Source organism: Syngnathoides biaculeatus, chromosome 13 (genome assembly GCF_019802595.1).
Source record: "Syngnathoides biaculeatus isolate LvHL_M chromosome 13, ASM1980259v1, whole genome shotgun sequence".
NCBI lineage: Eukaryota > Metazoa > Chordata > Actinopteri > Syngnathiformes > Syngnathidae > Syngnathoides > Syngnathoides biaculeatus.
The window spans coordinates 23054691-23078220 of NC_084652.1; the positions used below are offsets into that span (position 1 = coordinate 23054691).

Below are 23530 nucleotides of genomic sequence, written 5' to 3' on the forward strand. Positions count from 1 at the left end.
AACCAAGCGTAGCATGTCAAAGGATTTGGATGTAGACTTCTGAGAGAGAAGTGTCTCAAAGGAGAGATTAGGGAAGGGTAGATAAATAAATATATTATATAAATATACATTATATATTATATAAATATGGAAACAGTAGAATGTTGCAGAAGAGCCAACATGTCTGCAACAATCAACCAATCACAGGACTGTATTTTAGAGTGGCCAAACAGAAGACACTCCTTTGTAAAAAGTTCTTAAAGACCATGCTTATTTTTGCGATGTGGGAGGAAACCAGAGTGTTTGGTGAAACCTCTCGCAGGCACGAGAAGAACATGCAAACTCCACACAGGCAGGGCCGGGATCGAACCCTGGGCCTCAGAACTGTGAGGCCAAAACTTTCCAGCTGATCCACCGTGCTGCGAGGGTGGAAATATCTTAGGGAAAAAAAAATAAACTGAGATATTGTAGTTCTACAATTGTATACACTATACCGATGAGGATGTGGCTGACTTAAGAAACAAAACAAGGACCCCATGCCTCTTAATCACTCACTTACCACACACTCACAACCACTCATTGTACATATTTTTTCTCAATGATCACAGATGGGCACATACTGGTATGAAGCCAGGGGGTTGGACCATGTTTCAGCTTGTCTGTGGTGTTCCCAGATCCGTGCGACTTCCCCCTCTGCCCTCCCTGCTCCCCTGGATTTTTATATGCATCACAGACACTCATTGGCTCTTGTTTAAACATACCACATACACCCATCCTCTGGCTGGGCGAAGACTGGCAACATTGTGGGCCCTGCAAGTTAGCGGGGTGTCTGGCTCTCCTGGCGGTGGGGAGGGTGGGCAGAGCTTGATGGGGACATGTGGGTTTGGGGGTGTTGCCTGGGTGGGAGGCACTGGGTCTTTGCGGCCCCTCTCATGTGGCCAGTTGACGGGGCGTCTCGGCATGGCCGGTGCACAACCCTTGGACCCTCAGTGGGACATGTCCTGTCTATTGGGTTGCTCTCTGGTGGACCCCTGGTCAATATCCCACCATCGATTGCATGGGTGGGGTCCTCAGCCTCCGTGGTGCAGGCAAAGCAATACCTGGACACTTCTGTCAGTCTTCATACGTGTAAAAATTCACGTGCATATGTACGTAAGCACACACCCCTAATTCATTTTTATTTTTGTGTTCTTTTTACTTTTTTCTTTTTATACTCACGTTAATATAGCTAGACTTTGTTAACCCCATAGTGATGTCCACCCCCCTGGGTTTAGACTTCAGGCTTAAACTTAATGCATTATTCTATTGTCCACCCATGTTGAATTCTGTATAACGTTCCCCATGTAGTTTCACTCACAACCTTCAAACACCTACACATGTAGGCATGTGCACCTTTAAAGTTAAAGGGGTGGGATGCACCAACTTTGTAACTTGGTAAATGCATTAATGTGTCCCGCTGCTCCATTACAGTATCTGCTACCATACCTAGAGGTGCAGGAAATCAGGGGGATCATTAACAACCATGCCCAGATCTCAGACTCCTCAATCTTCGACTGACAAAGAACAGACTTTAAAAAATATCACCAAATGCAAAAAAGACAGAATGCCAAACTTTCCTCAAAGGGACAAATGGGCGCCCACACCAGTTGTCAGTAATACTGTAAGGCTGCATTCTCCCTTCTCAAGACAAAGAAGTAACTCAACAGTCCAAACACTCACTTGGAACCATGACCAAAAAAGAGAAGGTCTGGGCTAATTTAATTATAGATAGATATATAAGTCGGACCTGCAAAACCACAAAGCGTTGGATCAAAGAGAATTCATTCCTTTTGAAGGTTCCATTATGAAGGTTCCCTTTTTAACATGAGGACCCCTGTGCTGAAAATTGTTCCTGAACAGTGAAGCAACACCACCTCCAAGAGAGGAATCTGGGGACTGAAAGTGTTGATGAAAAGCTTAAACTTATGTTTAGTTGTGTTTTATACTGCAGATGGAGAACTTAGATTTTATTACTGTCTGTTAAGCTGTGCTAATTGGTCCCTGCTCCTTCCTTTTATGAAAAAAATACAGAGGAAACGTCTTAGTTTGGTGCTAAATTTGATAAGTTTAAAATTACGCAACAAGTCATATTAAGATTCAAATGACTGACAATTAAAACCATTTATTTTCCGTACCTCATGACTCAGTAAAAATTACGAGGAAAGGCTGATATATGACTGAAAGTTCATTCATTCATTTTCTGTACCACTTATCCTCATTTGGGTTGCAGCTGTGCTGGAGCCTATCCTCAGTTAACCTACCATGCATGTTTTTGGCTTGTGGGAAGAAACAGGAGTACCCAGAAAAAACACACACAGACACAGGGAGAACATTCAAACTCCGCACATGTGAGGCTGGATTTGAACTTGGATCCTCAGAACTGTGAGGCAGTTGTGTTAACCAGTTGTGCACTGTGCCACCAAGAGAAAGTTTAGAAAATTAAAATGAAAGAAAATTAGCACACATAAACTTTCATGCCCACCATGAAATTGGATGGGTCAAGCTCTCCCTTTGTGTTTGTTCTCCTGGAAAGTTTAAAGTGACAACCTCTCGGCCAACGCCTAGAGAGAAGCTTTTGGTTTTTATTATTGACCTCCCGGGGTGCTGGGTTTCATCCTGGCACTAAGTTTCTGTTAGTTTCTATTTTTATCCTTTATTTTTCCCAAACAGATTTTGGTTCCGCGGCATTACATGCCATTGTCAACAAACAATTCTTGGCCCAAATGATCAAAGAGGAATCACGATTTTGGCCACAAAGCAAAATCTCTGGCTATCCACGTGGTGAGATTTTCCCAGCAAAGTAGCACCTTGCTTCCAAACAGGGCCACAGTCGTGTGACGTGCCTAGCAGCCAGACCTCAGCACAACTGGTCCCAAAAAAAGATTTTTTCACAAAGCTGAACTTTGTTCTTCTTTTAAGTTGGTGCTCAAGCAAACTTTGCCATCAATTGATGTAGCATTCTTGGCCACCCCTTCAAATCATGAGATAAACCTTGGTATTGACCAACCCAAGTACAAACTGTAGCATCACATACTGGGATTAATACGACAAGTCTCTTGCCCTTGGCCCATGAAAGTACGAAAATAGCATTTCACCAATTCATCAGTTCACTCGGTCATCCCTCAACATTTCCCTCACCTTTCTGAAAGGTCTCCCGACACATAAAGCATGATTTTTAGTGTTTTTAATGAAAAAAAAAAAGGAAGCCGGAATCGACCCATCCGTTTTTTCCACCAAACGCCATGATGTTGTCGTATATGGAGTTCTGCATCTCCCACCGTGAAAATCCTCTAGAGGCTTTTGTGTCGCAAAAGAACCAGGAAATGACATTTTTTACAGTAGCAGGGTCGGGTGGTTATAATGGTTTATACGTATTGTACTTGCTAAAAATTAGTAGTTTTTTTCATGTTAGCAAAAAATGCTGACTCGTTGTTTTCTTCTTTTCCTATCGGCTTATCCCGTTAGGGGTCGCCACAGCGTATCATCTTTTTCAATCTTAGCCTATCTTCTGCATCTTCCTCTCTAATCCCAACTGCCCTCATGTCTTCCCTTACCACATCCATAAACCTTCTCTTTGGTCTTCCTCTCGCTCTTTTGCCTGGGAGCTCCATCCTCAGCATCCTTCTACCAACATACTCACTCTCTCGCCTCTGAACATGTCCAAACCATCGAAGTCTGCTCTCTCGAATCTTGTCTCCAAAACATCCAGCTTTGGCTGTCCCTCTAATGAGCTCATTTCTAATCCTATCCAACCTGCTCACTCCGAGCGAGAACCTCAACATCTTCATTTCTGCTACCTCCAGTTCTGCTTCCTGTTGTTTCTTCAGTGCCACCGTCTCTAATCCGTACATGATGGCCGGCCTCACCACTGTTTTGTAAAGTTTGCCCTTCATCCGAGCAGACACTCTTCTGTCACATAACACACCAGACACCTTCCGCCAGCTGTTCCAACCTGCTTGGACCCGTTTCTTCACTTCCTTACCACACTCACGCTTGCTCTGGATTGTTGACCCTAAATATTTGAAGTCCTCCACACTCACTATCTCTTCTCCCTGTTGCCTCACTCTTCCCCCTCCACCTTTCTCATTCACGCACATATATTCTGTTTTACTTCGGCTAATCTTCATTCCTCTCCTTTCCAGTGCATGGCTTCATCTTTCTAATTGTTCCTCTCCATGTTCCCTGCTTTCACTGCATATCACAATATCATTTGCGAACATCACGGTCCAAGGGGATTCCAGTCTAACCTCATGTGTCAGCCTATCCATTACCACTGCAAACAGGAAGGGGCTCAGAGCTGATCCCTGATGCAGTCCCAACTTCACCTTAAATTATTCTGTCACACCTAAGGCACACCTCACCATTGTTCTGCTGCCATCAAACATGTCCTGCACTATTCTAACATACTTCTCTGCCACACCAGACTTACGCATGCAGTACCACAGTTCCTCTCTTGGTACTCTGTCATAGGCTTTTTCTAGATCCACAAAGACACAATGTAGCTCCTTCTGACCTTCTCTGTACTATCCACTAGCATCCTCAGGGCAAATAATGCATTTGTGGTACTCTTTCTAGACATGAAACGATACTGTTGCTCGCAGATACTTACTGCTGTCCTGAGTCTAGCCTCCACTACTCTTTCCCATAACTTCATTGTGTGGCTCATCAACTTGATTCCTCTATAATTCCCACATCTCTGAACATCGCCTTTGTTCTTAAAAATGGGAACTAAAACACTTTTCCTCCATTCTTCAGGCATCTTTTCAACCACTAGTATTCTGTTGAATAGGTTGGTCAAAAACGCCATCTCCCCAAATTGCTTCCATACCTCCACCGGTATGTCATCACATTTGACTCTTGAACTCTTCCTTCTCTCTCATTTTCTTCATTCATCAATTTCTCAAAGTATTCTTTTGAGCACACTACTGGCACCAGTCAACACATTTCCATCTCTATCCTTATTCACCCTTACCTGCTGCACATCCTTCCCATCTCTATCCCTCTATCTGGCCAACATGTAGAGATCCTTTTCTCCTTCTTTCGTGTCCAACCTGGTGTACATGTCTTCATATGCCTCTTGTTTAGGTTTTGCCACCTCTACCCTTTGCCCTACACCAAGTACTCTCCTGCCTGTCTCTCTGATTATTATATTATATATACTATATATTATTATTATATATATTATATCTGATTAAAATGCTGACTCGTTGTATTGCTGGATTTTGCTCAAACACTTGGGAGGATGTATTCACTCTTCACATTTTTCCAAAACACCCTGTTCATCATGATAAATGGATTGCACAGGTGCAAAAGATGAGAGCTTTGTGGGTTCTAAAGGACAGGTTGGTGTTTATAGAGCTATTAAAAAAATAATAGTTGTGGGGGACTAATTTGTCTCACAGTTTGTAGTATATGTTATGTGTGAATAAATCCCCTTGGTAAAACTGGCAACATATAACAAAGCACTTGCATTTAATCACACACACAATGCAACACAAAACAATAACAAAATACAAGTACAAAGACAGTTTAGTAGTGTGTAACACTAGCTAACTAGCTAACTAGTTGTATAGTCAAACTCAAACAACTACTCTGAAAGCAGCTATCATAAAAAGCTACGGCCGTGTCTGACCACGTAATCCTTCATCTCAGAAAGTAACAAAAGATCCGCGTAATAATAATTTCATAAAGTACCTAAGTCAGGAGTGCTAAATGTTTCGATGTTCATGGACTAATGTTGTTGTTCGCCGGTATTGTTGTTGTCCACCGGCGTTGTTGTTTGCCAGTGTTAGCTCCGACGCGGAGGTGGGTCGGGCCGGGAGGCTTGCTGGCCCGTGTTGTCACACCGCTGGAGGGGAGGAGAAAGAAGCTCTCCCCCCATCGGTCACCAGTGTCTGGGCACCCCTGACGTACTTACTTAATCCGGCATGGGTCCTCCTGAATACGCTACATACACAAGACTTGTAAAAGAGTTATGAAATCGAACAATTATAGGGCTGTCATTTTGAATATTTCATCGGGTTCCTCGTCTGTCTGTCGGGGAGTCTGTTGTTAGTTAGAAATGATCTCATCTCAAGTTATATCATCTAAATATGGCTCAAAACAATAGGGTAATATGGCCCCTGATAATGGTGATGCCATACACAATGTAGGGTTTCCCTTAGCGAATCAGGATACTGAACACAATCTGCATTCATACACTATGAAAAAAAGCATGCCACAAAGTCAAAAATTATACACACACACACACACACACACAAGAAAACAAAAAAATCAATTTAATGGTGAGACTGCATTGTCGCGAGCGAACATTGTACTGTTTCCTACCACATCCCAAAAGGTGGTAGGTTAATTTAATTGTGTTTTATTATTATTATTATTATTATGTGCCATGCGATTGGCTGGCAAGCAGTTAAGTGTGTTTCCTACCTTCTGTCTGCAGTTAGATTATTTGTTTAGAAAATCGATGGATGGAAAATGTGTGGATCATGCTCTTTTTGTTTCTTGAATCAAAGCTTAGAACTTCTAAAGTTGGAGAACTACCCAAACTACATTAGTGTGGCAACGCTTCAGAAAAAAACTGGTTCATTGAGGTTTTATCTTTGCAAGGATCTGTTCATGACAAACTGCATGCAATATTATAATGAGGACGCAGCAGTCATCAGCAAAGCGATTATCCGCAACATTTAATTCCAGCTCACCCATTTTGTAGGCGACAAATGTGGTGTTTAAGAGATACTGTTTTGGAAGTGGTGGTCTGTGTGGATTTCCTTTCGGTGGCCCCAGGTGGCCAGACCAACAGCCCCACTTTTGCTTTCCCTACAACCGCGCCGCTTTGCTACCCAGACAACAATCAACAGCGAGCCTGGCGGTCTTGCTAGCTCATCAGGAATGTTTTGTTTGCAGTTAAAGTCACTTGGAACTGCTATTTTGTGTTTGTATCTGAAGTTCAAAAGTTCCTGGTAGTAGTAGCAGTGTAGTGCAGAGGCGTACGTGAACAAAGTGGCTCAAAACAACAAAGACAAAATTCTAATACAAGCATTGATCAGGAGAAATCATAAAGCTCTGCGTTGGCGCACACCACCATCAGTCTCTCTTAACCATCTTGGTTAATGATGTGACATTCATGACGCTGACATCAGCCATCCGCTCATCCTCACAACGCCATACAGGCTGCTTACCCTCTGCCCTGTATGTTCACAGTGTCTCCAATTGTTTGCTTTTTTTCCTAAAAAGTTGCCATTTTAGAGGTGAAGCAATTCCACCTGTCACTTGACAACCATGAAGAAAATATGACAAATTACTGGCACTTGACAGTACATTCGTTTTTCCACGTCAACAATGCAACAAATTTGGTTTCCACTTCTGCCAGTGACGTCAGACAAAAACAACCGTGGTGTGTCGAGATGAAAAAGGGGCATCCGAAAGGCAATTAGTTATTTACCAATTCATCCAAAATAGATTGATATTATTGGAAATGACTGCCAGTCTCGTTTCCATGAGAAAAAATAAACATAAAATCAAACTTTTTAGAGAAATATTGACTATTAAGACCCTATACCTTCTTTAAGGTTGTGACCAATGCATGAGTTTTTACATCCTGTCCATAGAAATTAATGTTTATCGACCCCAATATCAAATTACAGATTGCCTATTTAAGTTGCTTTACTGTGCTTTCAAATTGTTAAAGAACGTAATTAGAATTTATTTTATTTATGGCTATGTGCAAACTATGTTCCAAATGGTTGCACGTCTCTGCCCTTAATTAGTTCTGTGAAATGAATGTGAAAGCTGTGCTGTCTTTTACAAACACAGTTAATAAACAACAATCCGACTGCATCAAGTCCTAACATTCTTCAGTTAACTGGAAAATAATTTAGACTTTCTCGTATTTTTCTGTTTAGACAGTTGTTATGACTCGTTAAACAGCATAAAAAAGCAGGCAATGAATCAGACAACGACTTCACTCACAGGATCAAAATTCCTATAAAACTTTTTTAAGTTTTCATGGAAAACGGAGGGTACATAAATGCATGGTCTTAACTGTGTTATGTCAGATATCCTTCAATTTTCCTACAGAGTATTTTTTTTTTAATGTTTCACTCCTGCCTCCCACTTGATGCTGTGGTGCAGCCACTCAGTGCCCAGAGACATACATGGACACAGGTCAAGCACATCCCACTCAGTGTTTCTTCCTCCTGGGTGACGAAATTTGGCAGAACAAGCCACGACAGGTGGCTTTCGTAGCAGAGATCATTATTTGTCAGAGATATGTAAAGGATCCTCTTGCTCATAAATGTGTGAATTTGTGTTGGCGGGCATGCAAATCTCTTGGCTACCAGAGAATATCTATGTATTCACATAAATTCTAATCACATGTTGGATTCATTTAACTCTGGGCAAGTTGTCATTTTCCCAAAAGATAAGACATTTGATATTTTCTAGCTTTTTTTACTCAATATTTTAATAAGAAGGCCAACTACAAAGTGGTACAATTGGAACTGGCATAATGTATATGTATCCAAAGTCTGTCCTTACAAAGTCTGTAGTACAATAGTCACAGTTACATTTTGCTAAATCGGTTGGTTGTCATTATTCTGAGACAAATGGCCATTGTCTTTGACTTTTGTACACACAATCAAGAAATATATCAGCTGGCCTTTAGTGTACTTCCATTCTTATGGTTTCTATTATAATCCACCATAAAACTGCTTTTCCCAAAAACCCATGACCCTGAAAGTGATCATCTTCATTTTCAGAAAAGACAACGCTTGAGTGTCAGTTTGTGCTAACTGTTTGTGCTAACTACTACAAAACATACTTTGCAAATAATGCTTCAGCTCATCCAACTTCCAGGCTATACATGAAAACAATTATGGCTCGTAAACACTGCTGTTCAAGACTGAGAGGGATGTACCTGTGTAATAAAAAGAAATAGTGTAGCTCCCTAAATATATTTTCAAACATAATCAATATTTTTTAAAACCTAAAACAATATGAAAAGAAAAATCACAATACCTTATGTGGGAGTCACTGATAATGTGTTTCCTATTCTTGGCAGAATATAAAACAAACACCAAATCCCTGATGTGAAAATAATCTTAGAACCACTGTTCCATGGTGTACAATTATTGAAAAAAAAAATTTCCAATAAAACTTTGTTACTGATTCTGCTCTTAACATATTCATATATCAGCTGTGCAGTTTGAACTGTGAAGTGCATTATTTTTGTACTTGATTGTAAAGTTTGGTCCAAGCATGCTTTTTTTTTATCTGGTTACACTTCTTTTCAGAGTGATGAAAATTTGTCAGTCACGTAGCATTTTCACCAATGTAGTTTAGCATTGTGTTACACTTGCGACAAACCACTGTACTTTAGTCCGTGTCAAACAGTACCTGTGATCAGGGTAATACTGAAAACAAAAGTAGTTTAAAAAAAAAAAAACATCCTTGAAGTGTCATATAATCGTGGTAGAGGAATTTGGAGTTAAGTTGTATGGGGCTTCACCCCAGTGGTCCGGTCAAAAGAGTCCTAGGTGAGAGACCAGACAAAGTACGACTCCATAAACGCCTGAGAAATACCGTATTTTCCAGATGATACGTCACTCCGTAGTACAAATCACGGCACCCAAAAAATCCATAAAAACGAAGATAAAAATATATATAAGTCGCACTGGAGTATAATTTAAATGAGGAACAATTTAAAATAAAAGTAGAATCGAGGCATCAACAGGCTGAATGGTACGGTTACATTACATGACACAACTGAGAACATGCCTGGTATGTTAGCATAACATATTAAGAGTTATTCCGATAACTATAGCAAAACATAACATACTAAGAAGTTTACCAAAACCATCCGTGTCACTCCAAATACCCGATAACTAAAATAGAATGAAATCTTCATTCTCCTAAGCAACTCCGCCAACTCCAGAGGTAGACGACGTGCCGCTTCCTCTTCTACGTTGCTGACTGTATGTTAGACTCATCGTCAGTTACAGTTACAAGTAGCCTATTCCAGCCTTTCTGAATCTCGACAGGATGGTTTTGGTTGTCACGGAAGCCCATACTTTGTTGAGCCATCCAATGCATGTTGTATGGCGCATTCACCCAGAGGCTGTGCTCTCGCAATGATGCAGAGACAGTTTGTCCTAGTGAGGTTGCCGTAGTCCACAGGCTTCGAATTGAACACTGATCATGTCAGAACAACTACGTGATTATGGAAACACTTTTGACGAAGGTCGCTCAAAGAAAAAAATATGAGGAGTACTGAAGTTTTCAACAAGAATGGACAGACTTCGTGGGAGGGAGGATTCTGCTGTGTGTCTACATTCACCAATTGGCAGTATGCAAAAGCATTCATCCTCGATGTTGCCAATAAACATTTTGCCAACTTCGCATAAAAACAAGATAATCAAATGAATAAAAGACATGCTTTTGTTGGCAAGAACCATTCACCATCACACCATCATGATGGCAAATCAAATTGAATTACCTTCATGATAAACAGACGGAAGTCTCAACGCCTGTATGAAGCTTAATTTAACGACGTATAACAAGTCGCATTCATGGTAAGAAGTACTTTTGTCATCATTGGTTAGCAAGATCAAATAAAAAAAATAATTTGAAGAATATGATTTTCTCTTCAATGGCATTTTTGTTCAGTCCTTCTCAATTGTTATAAGTTACAGATACACGGGCCTAGAGCGCCCTCTTACGGTTGTCAGTGTGAAAATAACCGATAAGCGATTTGAAAAATGGATGGATGTAACAATGTGTTACTAATTTCACATATAAGTCACTCTGGGGAATAAGTCCCACCCCCGGCCAAACTATGAAAAAAACTGCGGCTTCCACAGTCCGAAAAATACGGTACAAAAAAAATTGAGCTAGATATTCCTTGCCCAGACACTTATCACCGGGGCCCTTCTCTGGGACCAAGCCTGGAGTTGGGCATGAAAGCGAGCACCTGGTGGCCGCCGGGGATGCACCCACGAGTCTCAGCCAGGAACAACCAGAGAGAGTCACGTGGATTCCCCTTCTCATGGGCTCTCCGTGTATGGAATGGTCCATAGGGGTTGGGAACAAGGCAGAGACAATGGTGATCCAATCCCCAGCTACAGGCTGTGTCTATGGACGTGGAATGTCACCTCTTTGGCAGGGAAGGAGACCGAGCTAGTGTGTGAGGTTGAGAAATTCTGATTAGATATAGTCTGGCTCGCATCCATACAAGGCTTGGGCTATACTAATCCAAGAATGAGAAAGAATTCCACTTACAAACCTTCAACAATCAGTGCCCTCAGCTACCAAAAGTTTATTAAATGTTGTTAAAAGAAAAGGTGATTAACAATGGTAAACATGACTGTCCCCCAGCTTTTTTGGAATATGGTGGACCCCAAAAATTCAAAGTTACTGATTATTTGCTGAAAAACAAAGTTTATGAGTTTGAAGATTAAATATTTTGTCTTTGATGTGTAGGCTGTTTAATATAGGTTGAATGTGATTTGGAATCTACGTTTTTACTATCCTTACATTTTTGGAATTGGGGTTCTAAACACACACACACACACACACACACACACACACCACACACACACACACGGTGGGGTAACTGGAAATCATTGGCCTCACAGTTCCGAGGTCCGGGGTTCAATCCCAGCCTCGCCTATGTGGAGGTTGCATGTACTCCCCATGCCTGCTTGGCTTCTCTCACTCGCACTCCAATTTCCTCCCACATCCCAAAAACATACATTAATTGGACACTCTAAATTGCCCTGAGGTTTGTTTGTGAGTGCGACTGTTGTCTGCCTCCATGTGCCCTGCGATTAGCTGGCAACCAGTTCAGGGTGTACCCTGCCTCCTGCCCGATGACAGCTGGGATAGGCTCCAGCACTCTCACGATCCTTGTGAAATAAGCGGGTCAGAAAATTTCTCTCTCTCGCTCTCTCTTTCCCCCCCCCAAAAAAAATAAAAAATTATAGTATGTTTTATTAAGGTAATGCAATCAATGTGATTAAAATGACGCAATAAGGTTGTCACTAGCTCAGAGGGTCAATGTGGTGTGGTGAGTTGAATTTCTCTGATGATTCAGCAAAATTGATTAAGTATTCATAATTTCTTCATGCTTTCTAATTTACCATGTAGTGTTTTGCCAAGCTTCAGATCATTATGTAGTGTGTATGAGTTGGATGAAAATGTAATTTATTTGGTATACAAATTACGCTCACGTTCCACTTTCAGATTAGCATTTGTCTCGTGAAAGGTGCACGACCTTCCTTGTTTAGAAAAGGAAAAATTAATGACAAACATTTTATCAATTTATCGTATGAAAGTTGCTACACGTTCAATAGAGTTCTCAATGTAGCAAAAATTAATGAACCAAGACACATTACGACAGCCAGTGAAATTTTAGATGGAATTTAATATCTCTATCAAACAGCTATGATTAAAAATTATAAAAACAATAAAAGAAACTAACAAAACAAAATCAGGCGTACAAAAATAGAAAAAGGGACTTGTGTGTGGAGGTGTGTGGGTGCTGGCTTAGGATAGATGTTCTTGGCATTTAATGCATTTAGTCTGCCCGAGAGGACAATGTTGTGTCTTTGTGAGAAAATTGTAATTTTACTCATATTATTAAGCACTGTTTTTTTTCCCTGTAGAAAGCATTGCATTGTGTGTGACATTTGGCCACGAATGGTGTGGTCTTCCCTGGTCTTGAGGACCAAAAAGGCAGCTTTGGTTCAAGCAGGAAAAATAATGGGGAAGGAAAAAGATAAAACAAAACAAAGTTTCTCTTACTGCCTGTTTTGTCTCACTGGCAACTTCAGAGAGACCACACTTGGCTTAAAGCGTACCAGGTCCTACCTGCTCTGATCAGCTCAACGTTGGCGCAATTGGCTTGGAAGCAAAGTCTTTCCTCTTTCCCAGGATCATGTTAAGACTGAGCCAGAACAAAAGAAAAGGGTTTGGGGGGTGGCCCACGACTACCCAGCTGGTGTGCTACTAGCAAGGAGCTCAAGACAATACTACAGCAACAGCAAGAGAGAGAGCTCAAAGAAACAGAGTCAGTATTCAAAGCCTCACTGACATCCCTATATACATTGTAAATTAGATATTGCAATGAAAAATACGGGCGTGACGAGCCATCACGACCCGGCCGCGACAAGCCGATTGAAATTTTTCCATCTGTAAGATGTAACTTTTTTGTTGTTTATTTTTACCAGCTTGTGTGTTTTAAAGAAAAGTGCTTCAGACCAATTTCACCACATTCCTTACACACTGTGTTGCAGGTTTTACCGCTATATGTCAGTTTTGTGTGTTTTGTTTGTGTTTGCATTATTTTTCCTGCACTTGGCTCTGTAATTGGCACACACTTGCAGTTCAGCCCAGCCTCCATTCGTGTTTACATCAGCAGTCATGTTAAAGCTATATGGGATATTGGATGCATTCAGGGATGCTTTGTAAATGGAAAATTTTATTCTTTATTTCTTGCTGTGTGGTTCTATAAAATGGATTATGAGGGAAATGTCATTCATAGTAATTTGTGTCACTGTTTACCACGATACAATCACATTTGATTTCCAAGAATTATTTTGAACATAAACTAAGCCAAGAGGAACGAGAAGTGACAAGACCAAACTCAATTCCACCATATTCCTCTCACACTGTGTTGCAGATCTTTAAATTTTTTTTATAGTTAAAACAATCCCCCTGAGAGCCTGTGATGCATTGAAACTGCAACTTTCCACATATCACAGCGGCCCCCGTCAAACGTACAGCGCCATGAAAAGGTTCGCCCCCTTCCTGAGTTCTATTTTTTTTTTTGCATCTCTATCAGGTTTCAAATCATCAAATCAATTTTAATATCACTCGAAGACATTCCAAAGAAATAAAAAAAAGTAATTTTCAAATAACAATTCAATTTATTAAGGCACAAAAAATCCAAACCTTCTGATCCTCTGTGAAAAAGTAAATTCACATACCACACCCAAACTTGATAACCATCATACTTATTGAATGGAGAAATCACTGAGATAGAATCTGTCAGAGACTGTGAAGAAGGCTACAAGATCTCAAGAACCAATGTATCATACCACGATCCAAATAAATACAAGAATAAATGAGGAAAAAAGTGATCAGCAGTCTGGAAAAAGATACAAAGCCATTTCCAAATTTTAGAGGCTCCAGCAAGCCACCGTCAGTTGGAGAAAACTGGCAACAGTGGCAAACATTCCCAGGAGAGGATGACCAACTAAAATTACTCCAAGTATGCGACAATGACTCATCCAGGAGGTCACAATAGAACCTTGAACAAAATCTAAATATCTGCAAACCTCGCTAGCCTCACTTAAGGTCAGTGTTCATAACCCTACTATGATCAAAATAGGCATCCATCGGATAGTTCCAGTCAAAAACCATTGCTGTAAGCAAAGAATACTTCTTTTCCATCTGTCAGCCTATCCATGACCACTGCAAACAGGAAGGGGCTCAGAGCTGATCCCTGATGCAGTCCCACCTCCACCATAAATTCTTCTGTCACACCTAAGGCACACTTCACCATTGTTCTGCTGCCATCATACGTGTCCTGCACTATTTTAACATACTTCTCTGCCACACCAGACTTACGCATGCAGTACCACAGTTCCTCTCTTGGTACTCTGTCATAGGCTTTCTCTAGATCCACAAAGACACAATGTAGCTCCTTCTGACCTTCTCTGTACTTTTCCACTAGCATCCTCAAGCCAAATAATGCATCTGTGGTTCTCTTTCTAGGCATGAAACCATACTATTGCTCGCAGGTACTTACTTCTGTCCTGAGTCTAGCCTCCCCCACTCTTTCCCATAACTTCATTGTGTGGCCCATCAATTGTATTCCTCTATAATTCCCACAGCTTTGAACATCGCCTTTGTTCAGCAAAGAATGCTATGGCTATGAATTTGCAAAAAAAAAAAAAAGAAAAAAAAGATGATCCTCAACGACTTTATGAGAAACATTCTGTGGACTGACGAGTCAAAACTTTTTGGAAGCTGTGAAGCCCATTACATCTGGCGTAAAACTGGCACAGCGTTAGACAACAAGAACATTATGCCAACAGTAAAGCTTGTTGATGGCAGTGTGATGGTCTGGGACTGCTTTGCCTACTCATGACCAGGACAACTTGCTGTGATTGATGGAACAACGAATTCTGCTGTGTACCAGAAAATCCTGAAGGAGAACGCCTGGCCATCATTTTGTGCCATCAAACTCAAGCACTTTGATCATGCAGGGCAATAATGATCCGAAACACACCAGAAAGTGTGAGTGAGACAGTTCTACACAGCAGTCATCGAATCAGTACTGTGTACCTCCATGACAGTCTTGTTTGGTGTTGCTACAAAAAAGGACAAACTCTGTCTGCAACAGACTATCAAAACTGCTGAAAGGCTTGTTGGTATCCTCCTCCCCTCCCTCAAGAATGTGCACACTACCACAAACTAAGAAAAGAGTAGGCAAAATCTTCTTGGACTCTCCGCGTCCTGGTTACCAGCTCTTTCAGCTCGTTATCCTGGGTAGTGCAAACTAAAACCAGCAGACATTCCAACAGCTTCTTCCCTCTTGCAGTTAACGTCTTCAACAGCTAAGTAACAATTCAACTGCAACATGCTCACAAACTCTGCAGTGCACTCACTATAGCAGTCTAAGCACAACGCACCACTTGCACGTCTGAGGAGTACTTGCATATCCACAATCAACATTGTCCCAGATTATTGCACTCCTAGTCACTTTAAATTGCATTAATTTATTGAAGTCTCACCGCCCTTTGCACAATGGTCATTGCAGGAGACCATTGCTCTATTAGGCATTCAAACTGCTCTAATTGCTAGAAGACTCTGCATCTTTTTGCACAATTGCCCCCCACAACAAGAAAGTGTATCATCATTGCCAGATTACTAAGAATCTTTTATCACACTGCCTTTATGTCTCAAAAGTATTCTCTGTAATTCTCCATTGTCATAATAGAGTGTCTACAACTACCAGAAAGGAAATTCCTTGCATGTTTTTGACATACTTAATCCTGTTTATATTTGACCACTTTCTTTAAAACCTGTTTAACATTCAAAACCAATGTAACAGCATCATCTACAGAGATCTGTTAGTTGTTAGAGTGGTTCAGAAACCTTAATTTCACACACAAAATGCCCACGGCCCTCTATCATGCCTACTCATTGACCAAAATTAAACAAGGATGGATATTGCAGTGGTCGTGAATCTTTAAAACAACTGACATTTAAACCCAATCAGTGCAGCAACACATGGAGACAGAACATATGACAGTAAACACAGGCATAAATTGCATTCTGAAAATTTTAAAATTTAATAGTATTAATGAAATTTAGTTGCAACAGTCTTTGTGTTTCATTATCAAATCTACGTCTATTATATGTAAGTATTATCCTGCTTCCTTGTGGACAATACACACACCAGAAAGTGCAGAAGAATAGCTGCAACAAAAGTAAAAACATTACCTCAAACAAAATATTTATTTTTGAGTGATTCCATTTAAGCGCACATTCAAATGGTTCCAAACATGAGATTCTTCTATAATCATTTTATATTAAAAAACTAAAATGAAAAATAAGAAAAATTGTATTAGTTTATCCACTCTTTATAAGATTATACAGGAGGGAGGCCTAAATGCTCCCATCTTTAAACAGTACTTTTTGACTAATTACACAACCGCATCCAATGAGTGATGGGCACGGCAGTTCTTTTGAGTGTATTGAATCACTCACTCAGTTTCTTCTAAACATTGGTTCAAAAGATTCGTTCACCAAATCAATCCTAAAATATTTTAGGTGCATCCTCATTCCGTTAATGATCCATTCCTGAGGTTCATGTTCACTCAACATGTTCACGGAAGCACTATATGTGCTGTTGTTGTCATGGATTGTAAAATTGTAAAGGCGAGGAGAATACCAGCTGTCGCGACACCTCTGACTTGGAGAAGAACTGCAGCACATTTTAAAAACTGGGTGGGTTGGACTAGAGCATAAAGGCAAACTATGCGCAAGATAATAGTCGCAGTGATGTCAGGACAGTCACCACGCATGTCACGACCCATCGATGCGGGAGGGGACCGAAATGCAGGACTCCGGAGACGCAGAGGCAGTTTGGGAAAAGTGTTTATTCGTTCCAAGGTCTGGGATCAGAAAGACAGTCAACTGGAGCAGCGGTAACTAGGATGTCAGGTGTAGAAAGCAGGTCAGTGGGCAAGCAGGGATCAGTACACCGGAGATCAGTCGGAGAGAGCAGCAGTCTCAAGGGTTGGTTGGAGGACAGGCATAGGTCGGTACACAAGGGTTCAGGATCAGGAAATGAGGAAGTGCGGGAACGAGGCATGGATTGCAACGATCTGGCAAACCCAGACCGTCCGCTGGATCCGATATATACTGGGGTTGATTATCAACGATGAGGCACAGGTGCGCGCCTCCAAATCAACGCAGGTGTGTAGGGGACCAACACAGCTAGGGCTGAGACCAGCACAACCACGACAGTACCCCCACTTTAAGGCGCGGATCCCAGATGTGCCTAAACAAAAGAAACATTCACACACAAAAAATAACATCTCCAGGGGCGGGTGGAAGGGGGTCCGGGAGAGGGCACCCCCCAACCCCATTCTGTCTGGTGGTTGTCCAGGCCACCAAAAGCGAGGCATCCGGCTGGGCAGGTTCGGAGGTTGACCCGGACGCCAAGCACCAGGGTCCTCACGAGGTTATTCGGGTGGACGTCCTGGAGGAGCAACCCAACCGCGAAGCAGGAACCAGATGGAACCATGCGACTGTTCCGGACGAAGACCTCCCAGGACATGGTTGCGAGGCGACCGGGGATCGGTCACCGCCAAGTCTTGGTCGGGAGGCAGCCGTGGATCGGTCTCTAGCGAGGCTAGGTCATGAGGCGGCCAGGGGGCGGTCGCCACTGAGGCTTCATCGTGAGGCAGCCGCCGCTGAGGCTTCATCGTGAGGCGGCTGGGGATCAGTCGCTGCTGGGGCTAGGTCAGGGAGCGGCCGTAGATTGGTGGCTGTCGTGGCATGGCCCTCAGACGGTTGCGGACCGGTCGCCATTGAAACAGGAGAGGGAGGTGGCAGCCATCGAGCCCGGGGCGTGAGGAGGCCGTATACCTGTAGCTGTCGAGACAGGAACGGTAGACAGAAGAATACCTGTCGCCGTCGAGACAGGGGTGTGGGACAGCCGTGGGCCAGTCGCTGCCGGTACTGGAACGGAGGGGATCATGATGCCGTCGCCACCTACTCGACAGGAACGTGAGGCGGCTGTGGAGCCATCGCCACCTTCTATGCAGGAACGTGGAATTTGGAGAGTGGCTCCTGAAAACCCACAGGCAGCAGAACGCTGCGTTGTTGCTCTTTCGGTGATTGACTTGGCACATCTAAACTGGGGGCTTGCCCATGAATGAGAGTCGACTGCTTCAGGCGGAATCCGAGTCAGGGATCCCGGAGGAGAACTGGCAGAAACTCGGGGGCATGAATATATGATTCTTGGGAACAGCATGGAGCGACGAGAATGATGAAGTCCTCCCCATCTTAACTGGAGGAAAATAGTTTGCCTCATCTTCATCTGAATTCACTTCATCCTCTGAACTTAAAGCCCAAGTGTCATCCCTATAAACTTTCAAAAATAGATATTGTAATGAAAAATACATATAACATTATTCACTTCAATGTCCATACGAAAAATAAATAAATAATAAATGTGAGCGGAGAGCGCGTCATCCATGCGCAAAATTGCAGAAGTATTATTCTACGATATCCAAGTGGTCGTGGTGGTAAGTGACGTCACCCGGACATTCGCCAATGAAAACAGGCGGTGCACCCAAACCATGGGAGACGAATACATCCCTTCTGACACGGAAGCTCTTTTCGAAAAGGACAACAACACACAACCGAGTGAAGTTACCGGGGCAATATTATACTATTGTTTCGAGCCCTCAGGCCAATATTACACTGTTGTTTCGAGCCATACTCAGATGAGATGCAATCACGGCCAAACTGCATCCCCGTCCGATCTACTTCCGCGGCGGAGATGAGCCATCGCTGCTCATTGCAGCCGGCTGGTGTGGCTTATGACGGAGCTGAGCCGTACTGCTTTAGGGGGGTGTTCATTGATGCCACAGTACTATGAGCAATACAGTCGAGCCAGGGCGCTTTACTGCGTGCACGCGGCTGAGTGACGCATTCTTGGCTGGGATCTTCAGAGCTGGCCCCGTCCGCAAAGCCGAACACGCAGCCTTCGCAGAAGCTGTTACCGCCGAACGCGGATGGGCCCATATTGGCTGACGTTTTTTCATTAATAACATACTAAAACTCATCCATTTCATGACACTTGACCTTTAAGCCCTCTGCAATTCGTTTCTGAGTTTTGTGTTTTGGGAAAACACACGTTGAAGGCACTCTGGCAGGCTTTCTTTGATCGCCAATTCCACCCTTAGACTTCGCCGCTCGCCTAGTCTGTCACCACCGCGACGTCGGTGTGACGCGGCAGCGAATCTGGTGCCACCAGCAACGTGAGCTGGGTTCGGAAAGGGGTCGATAGAGAGAATGGGTCAGCAGCGCGTCTGTTGAAACCGTGACGTGGGCGTGGCAAGGCGGCAGATCTGTTCCCACTGCAACATGAGCTTGGCTCGGTAGCGGATCAGTGGCTACCGCGGCGTGAGCTTGCAGTGAATCTGTTGAAATCTCGACGTGCGCACGGCGCGTTGGCAGATCTGTTGCCACAGGAACGTGAACTTTGCGCAGTAGCGGGTCCGTTGCTACTGCGGCGTGAGCGTGACTTGTCAGGAAGTCCATTGCAACCGGGACGTGGGCGTAGGTCGGCCGGTTATCTAATCCCTGCCGAACCTTGGCCGTGAGGACTGCCAGTTAAGAGCATTGTCAGAGAGTAAATGATTCAATTGACCTGTTTTGAGCGATGATGCACATTGAAAATCATTTAAAAACATTTTGAGCACACTGGATATTGTGAGCAAAGGCTTGTGCTTGAGATCGGAAATGGAGTCCATAAGTTTGATGCCTGTGTGCTTTGGTTGATGTGTGGTTGTTCTTCAGATTGAAAAAATACATAATGCAGTATATTCTTCCTACGGACAGTATTGTGAAGAAAACATCACTGACGAAAAAGGATAACTGTGCAACTGCTAGAAACTGTAGGTCCCACACAAAGGATAGTGAGCATCAAATAGATTACCTTAATTGCTGAAGTGGCGATCTGGAGGTGGTGCAGTCTCCTTAGGGTGCTTTCTCGATCTGTGAAGTATGAAGCTGCTAGCTGATGGAGTACCTCCAGTGACAGCACAGTGCTGTTGCTGTCGCCTTCTGACTTCTTATTTAGCTTTTGCTTGTCCAGGAAAATGGTTAAGGACTCCTCCCCTGAAAATAAAACAATCATATTTAGTAAAATTAAGATCAAATGAAATTTTCATGATGCTTTTCCTTTATTTCTTTTATACTGATAAGTTCTGTTTCTGATTTCCTTTTTAGCCCTTGTGAATGAAGCATTTGATTATGTCTCACCTTGCGTGGTGAAGAGAAAGAAGGGTCACATCATTTTACACCATGGATGCAGGGAAAAAAAGGTGGCGCGGTTTGGATAAGGAGAGAGCAAAATGGACACAGCAATTAAAAGGGAAAAAAAGTCCCGAGTTACAAATTAGTCTCAGAGACAAAAAGAAAAAGATAATGTGTTTGTTTTGTTGTCCATGTTCCATTGTTTAAATGTGGAATATAGTTACAATCATCAGAAGTTTTTCCAGTGTGCTGGCCCAAGTCTTAAAGGTAATGTTAAGAAGGATAGAAATATAACTTTGAATTCCACACAGTTAGGATAAATTACATCAACCAAAACGTGCATTTTATACTGTGGTGGCTTCCCCAAAGCCATGCTTTGTTTTATTTGACTAATGCTGAGTGTGTAACAGTGGGATATACTGCACATGCATTTGTCCCTCTTTGCGTTTCAAATGCGTTTAAAAATTTGGGACAGTACACCTGTATTTTTTTTTCCCCCCCATAAATGATTTTGCATGACCCTGAGCGTTACTGGCTTCAAGTCAGCCATTAGATTTTTATTCAGGATATCTGAAATGTTGTTGATTAATAAATAATGTGTCACAATGATTTTTATTGGCATTTCAAAAATATTCACCTTGGGTGTAGAAGCCAATAATGTAATAAAGGCGCATAATTTCATGACAAGCTAGAATGTAATATTATTGGGTTCACCCTGGTGCCCGAGGGGGTATCCTCCCTCCGCCTTCGGATGGAGACAAGGGTCTGACTGTAGTTTGTACTGATGCACCAAATATCAGTTCAGATTGCCCACTCTTTTTGGAGTCATTGGAGGGTGTGCTGGAGATCACTCCCACGGGGGACTTCATTTTTATGCTGGGGGACTTCAATGCTCATGAGGGAAAAGACAATAAGACACAGAAGGTGTGAATGGAAGGAACATCCCCAATCAGAACCCGGTAAAAGGTAAAATAACAAAAAACAGTGCTTGCAATGTCTCAACATGATTATTTAAGGCGGGGGTGCCCAGATATTTTTACCCCAAGATTTACTTTTCAAGCAGCCAGCCTCTCGCGAGCTACTGACGAGGGGGATGGGGGGGTGTGATGCTCCCAATGTTATGTTATTAACATTAAGGTTTTTGTGCAGTGTATTATCTGTGCTTTCATCCTGGATCAGGCTGTGCCAAGGTGGAATTTTAAAATTACACACCATCTCCTCCTGCACTTTCTATTTTGGTTTCAGACCAGACCTTTCCCACTTGAAAAGACAAAATCTCGTCCAGTTTAACCACTTTTTCTTTGGTTATTCATATACTCCAACAGTCATTGTAACTTAAAACAATAGCATTTCTTTTTTAACTTTCTCCATTCATATCAAAAGTAAACATAAGCACCATGTCTAGCTCGTCTTTGCTCTACGTTGCCCAAACTGTGTTGCGAACTAAAGTGAGTGTACGTCTTTAAGAGTGGGATGGGGGGCGGGTGTAAGGTAAACTAGGAAAAAGAAAGTGTGGCGGAGCAGCGTTCGTTGTTACAGAAAGTTCTGTGTGCTGCCTAAAAGAAACCACAGTGCCTGGAGAAAACCCACGCAGGCACAGGGAGAACATGAAAACTCCACAGAGGCAGGGAGGGGATTCGAACCCTGGTCTTCAGAACTGTGAGGCCAACACTCTATAGCTGCACCACTGTGCTGCTTTGAAAAAGGACAAGAATGTAAATTAATATTAACTTATTTTTAGTTTGTGTCAATTCACATTATGGGAAATTAAAAACAAATGATCAATCTGATGTTCTTGTAAAAACATTCATATAATTTCATGTAAACATCTCAATCGACATTTCTGAATATAAACGTGTAAACCTGTATACACTTGCACTGTCAAAAATTGAAACAATAGCTCCCTCAGCTTGGACGTAAAATGTTCTCAAGATGATAGTAACCGAAAGGGTTTAACTTTAGATTTTGGACGAAGAAAAAGTAAACAAGGCAAAACTTCTAACAACTGACCAAAAGGGAAATCTTCACTTTTTAGAAACTGGTTGAAAATGCTACTCAATGAAGTAAATTCTACAGTTAGTTCACTGTAGAAAATAAAACATGTTTAAAAATATAACAGTATTTGATCAAAGAAGAAAATGGATGTAACAGAAAAATTCATCTAAAATGTGTTCTTACCCATAGAAGCATTAGAACACAGACTGAGCCCAATTAGTTGAGTCTGTTAATCACATCTTGAGTCTAGCTATCAGTCTGCCGCTATATTAGTCAGCTCTAGCTCCCATGCCGATGGTCCACGGGGGAGTTGTCCATTAAGTGGAAGTCACGTGACGCATGTGTGGAACCAAACAGATCACAAGTCACAAATAATGGACATGCAGGGTGTTGGGAAAGTCTGAGCGTATATTACAATCTGACTGCTCCCCCTCACTCATTTCATGCTCTCTCGCTCTCTCTGTCTTTTCTATACTTCATCAAAATGAATGTGTTGAAGTCATAGCAAAAAAAAGTATGGTATGAATTTTCTGAAAATTTGGGCCTTGTAAGTCTCTTACTGTAACTCTTTCATCAAGTTTTGGCTTGAAAAAAATATTGTGTGGAATCAACTTTCCATCAACCACTTTTGATCAAGCAGTGAAGTTATGCTATACTAAGTGATGACAGGGTCTGTAGTGTCTCAATATCACGAGGATGTCACTGAATGTATATTGCAGGTCTCCGCCTTGATTTGTTAGGTGCCAAAAATCAATACTGCAGGCAATTTTGTTTTGTGAGTTACTTCAAACCTCTCTCTCACAGTGGGCGAAGAGGGTTAAAAAAAAAATAATAAAATAAGTGAGACATATGGTTAGAAATGTGTCAGTTTTATTGTTCGTCTGCTCTTCCCAGTTCTTGCAGCAAGTTTAGAGGAAGGATGACTGAACAGTTGGTTGGTCTAAAAGCTGTGATT

The 23530-nt window shown here is 42.2% G+C and overlaps 1 protein-coding gene across 5 annotated transcripts in view; it reads right to left on the reverse strand.

Moving 5' to 3' along the window:
* brinp2 (bone morphogenetic protein/retinoic acid inducible neural-specific 2) overlaps positions 1 to 23530 on the reverse strand; it is a 254817-nt gene that overhangs the window by 87078 nt on the left and 144209 nt on the right. For all 5 annotated transcript variants that reach the window (XM_061838207.1, XM_061838209.1, XM_061838205.1 and 2 more), the window contains one exon: positions 20261 to 20442. In XM_061838207.1, the coding sequence (XP_061694191.1) occupies positions 20261 to 20442 (182 nt within the window). The remainder of the gene's footprint in view (positions 1 to 20260; positions 20443 to 23530) is intronic.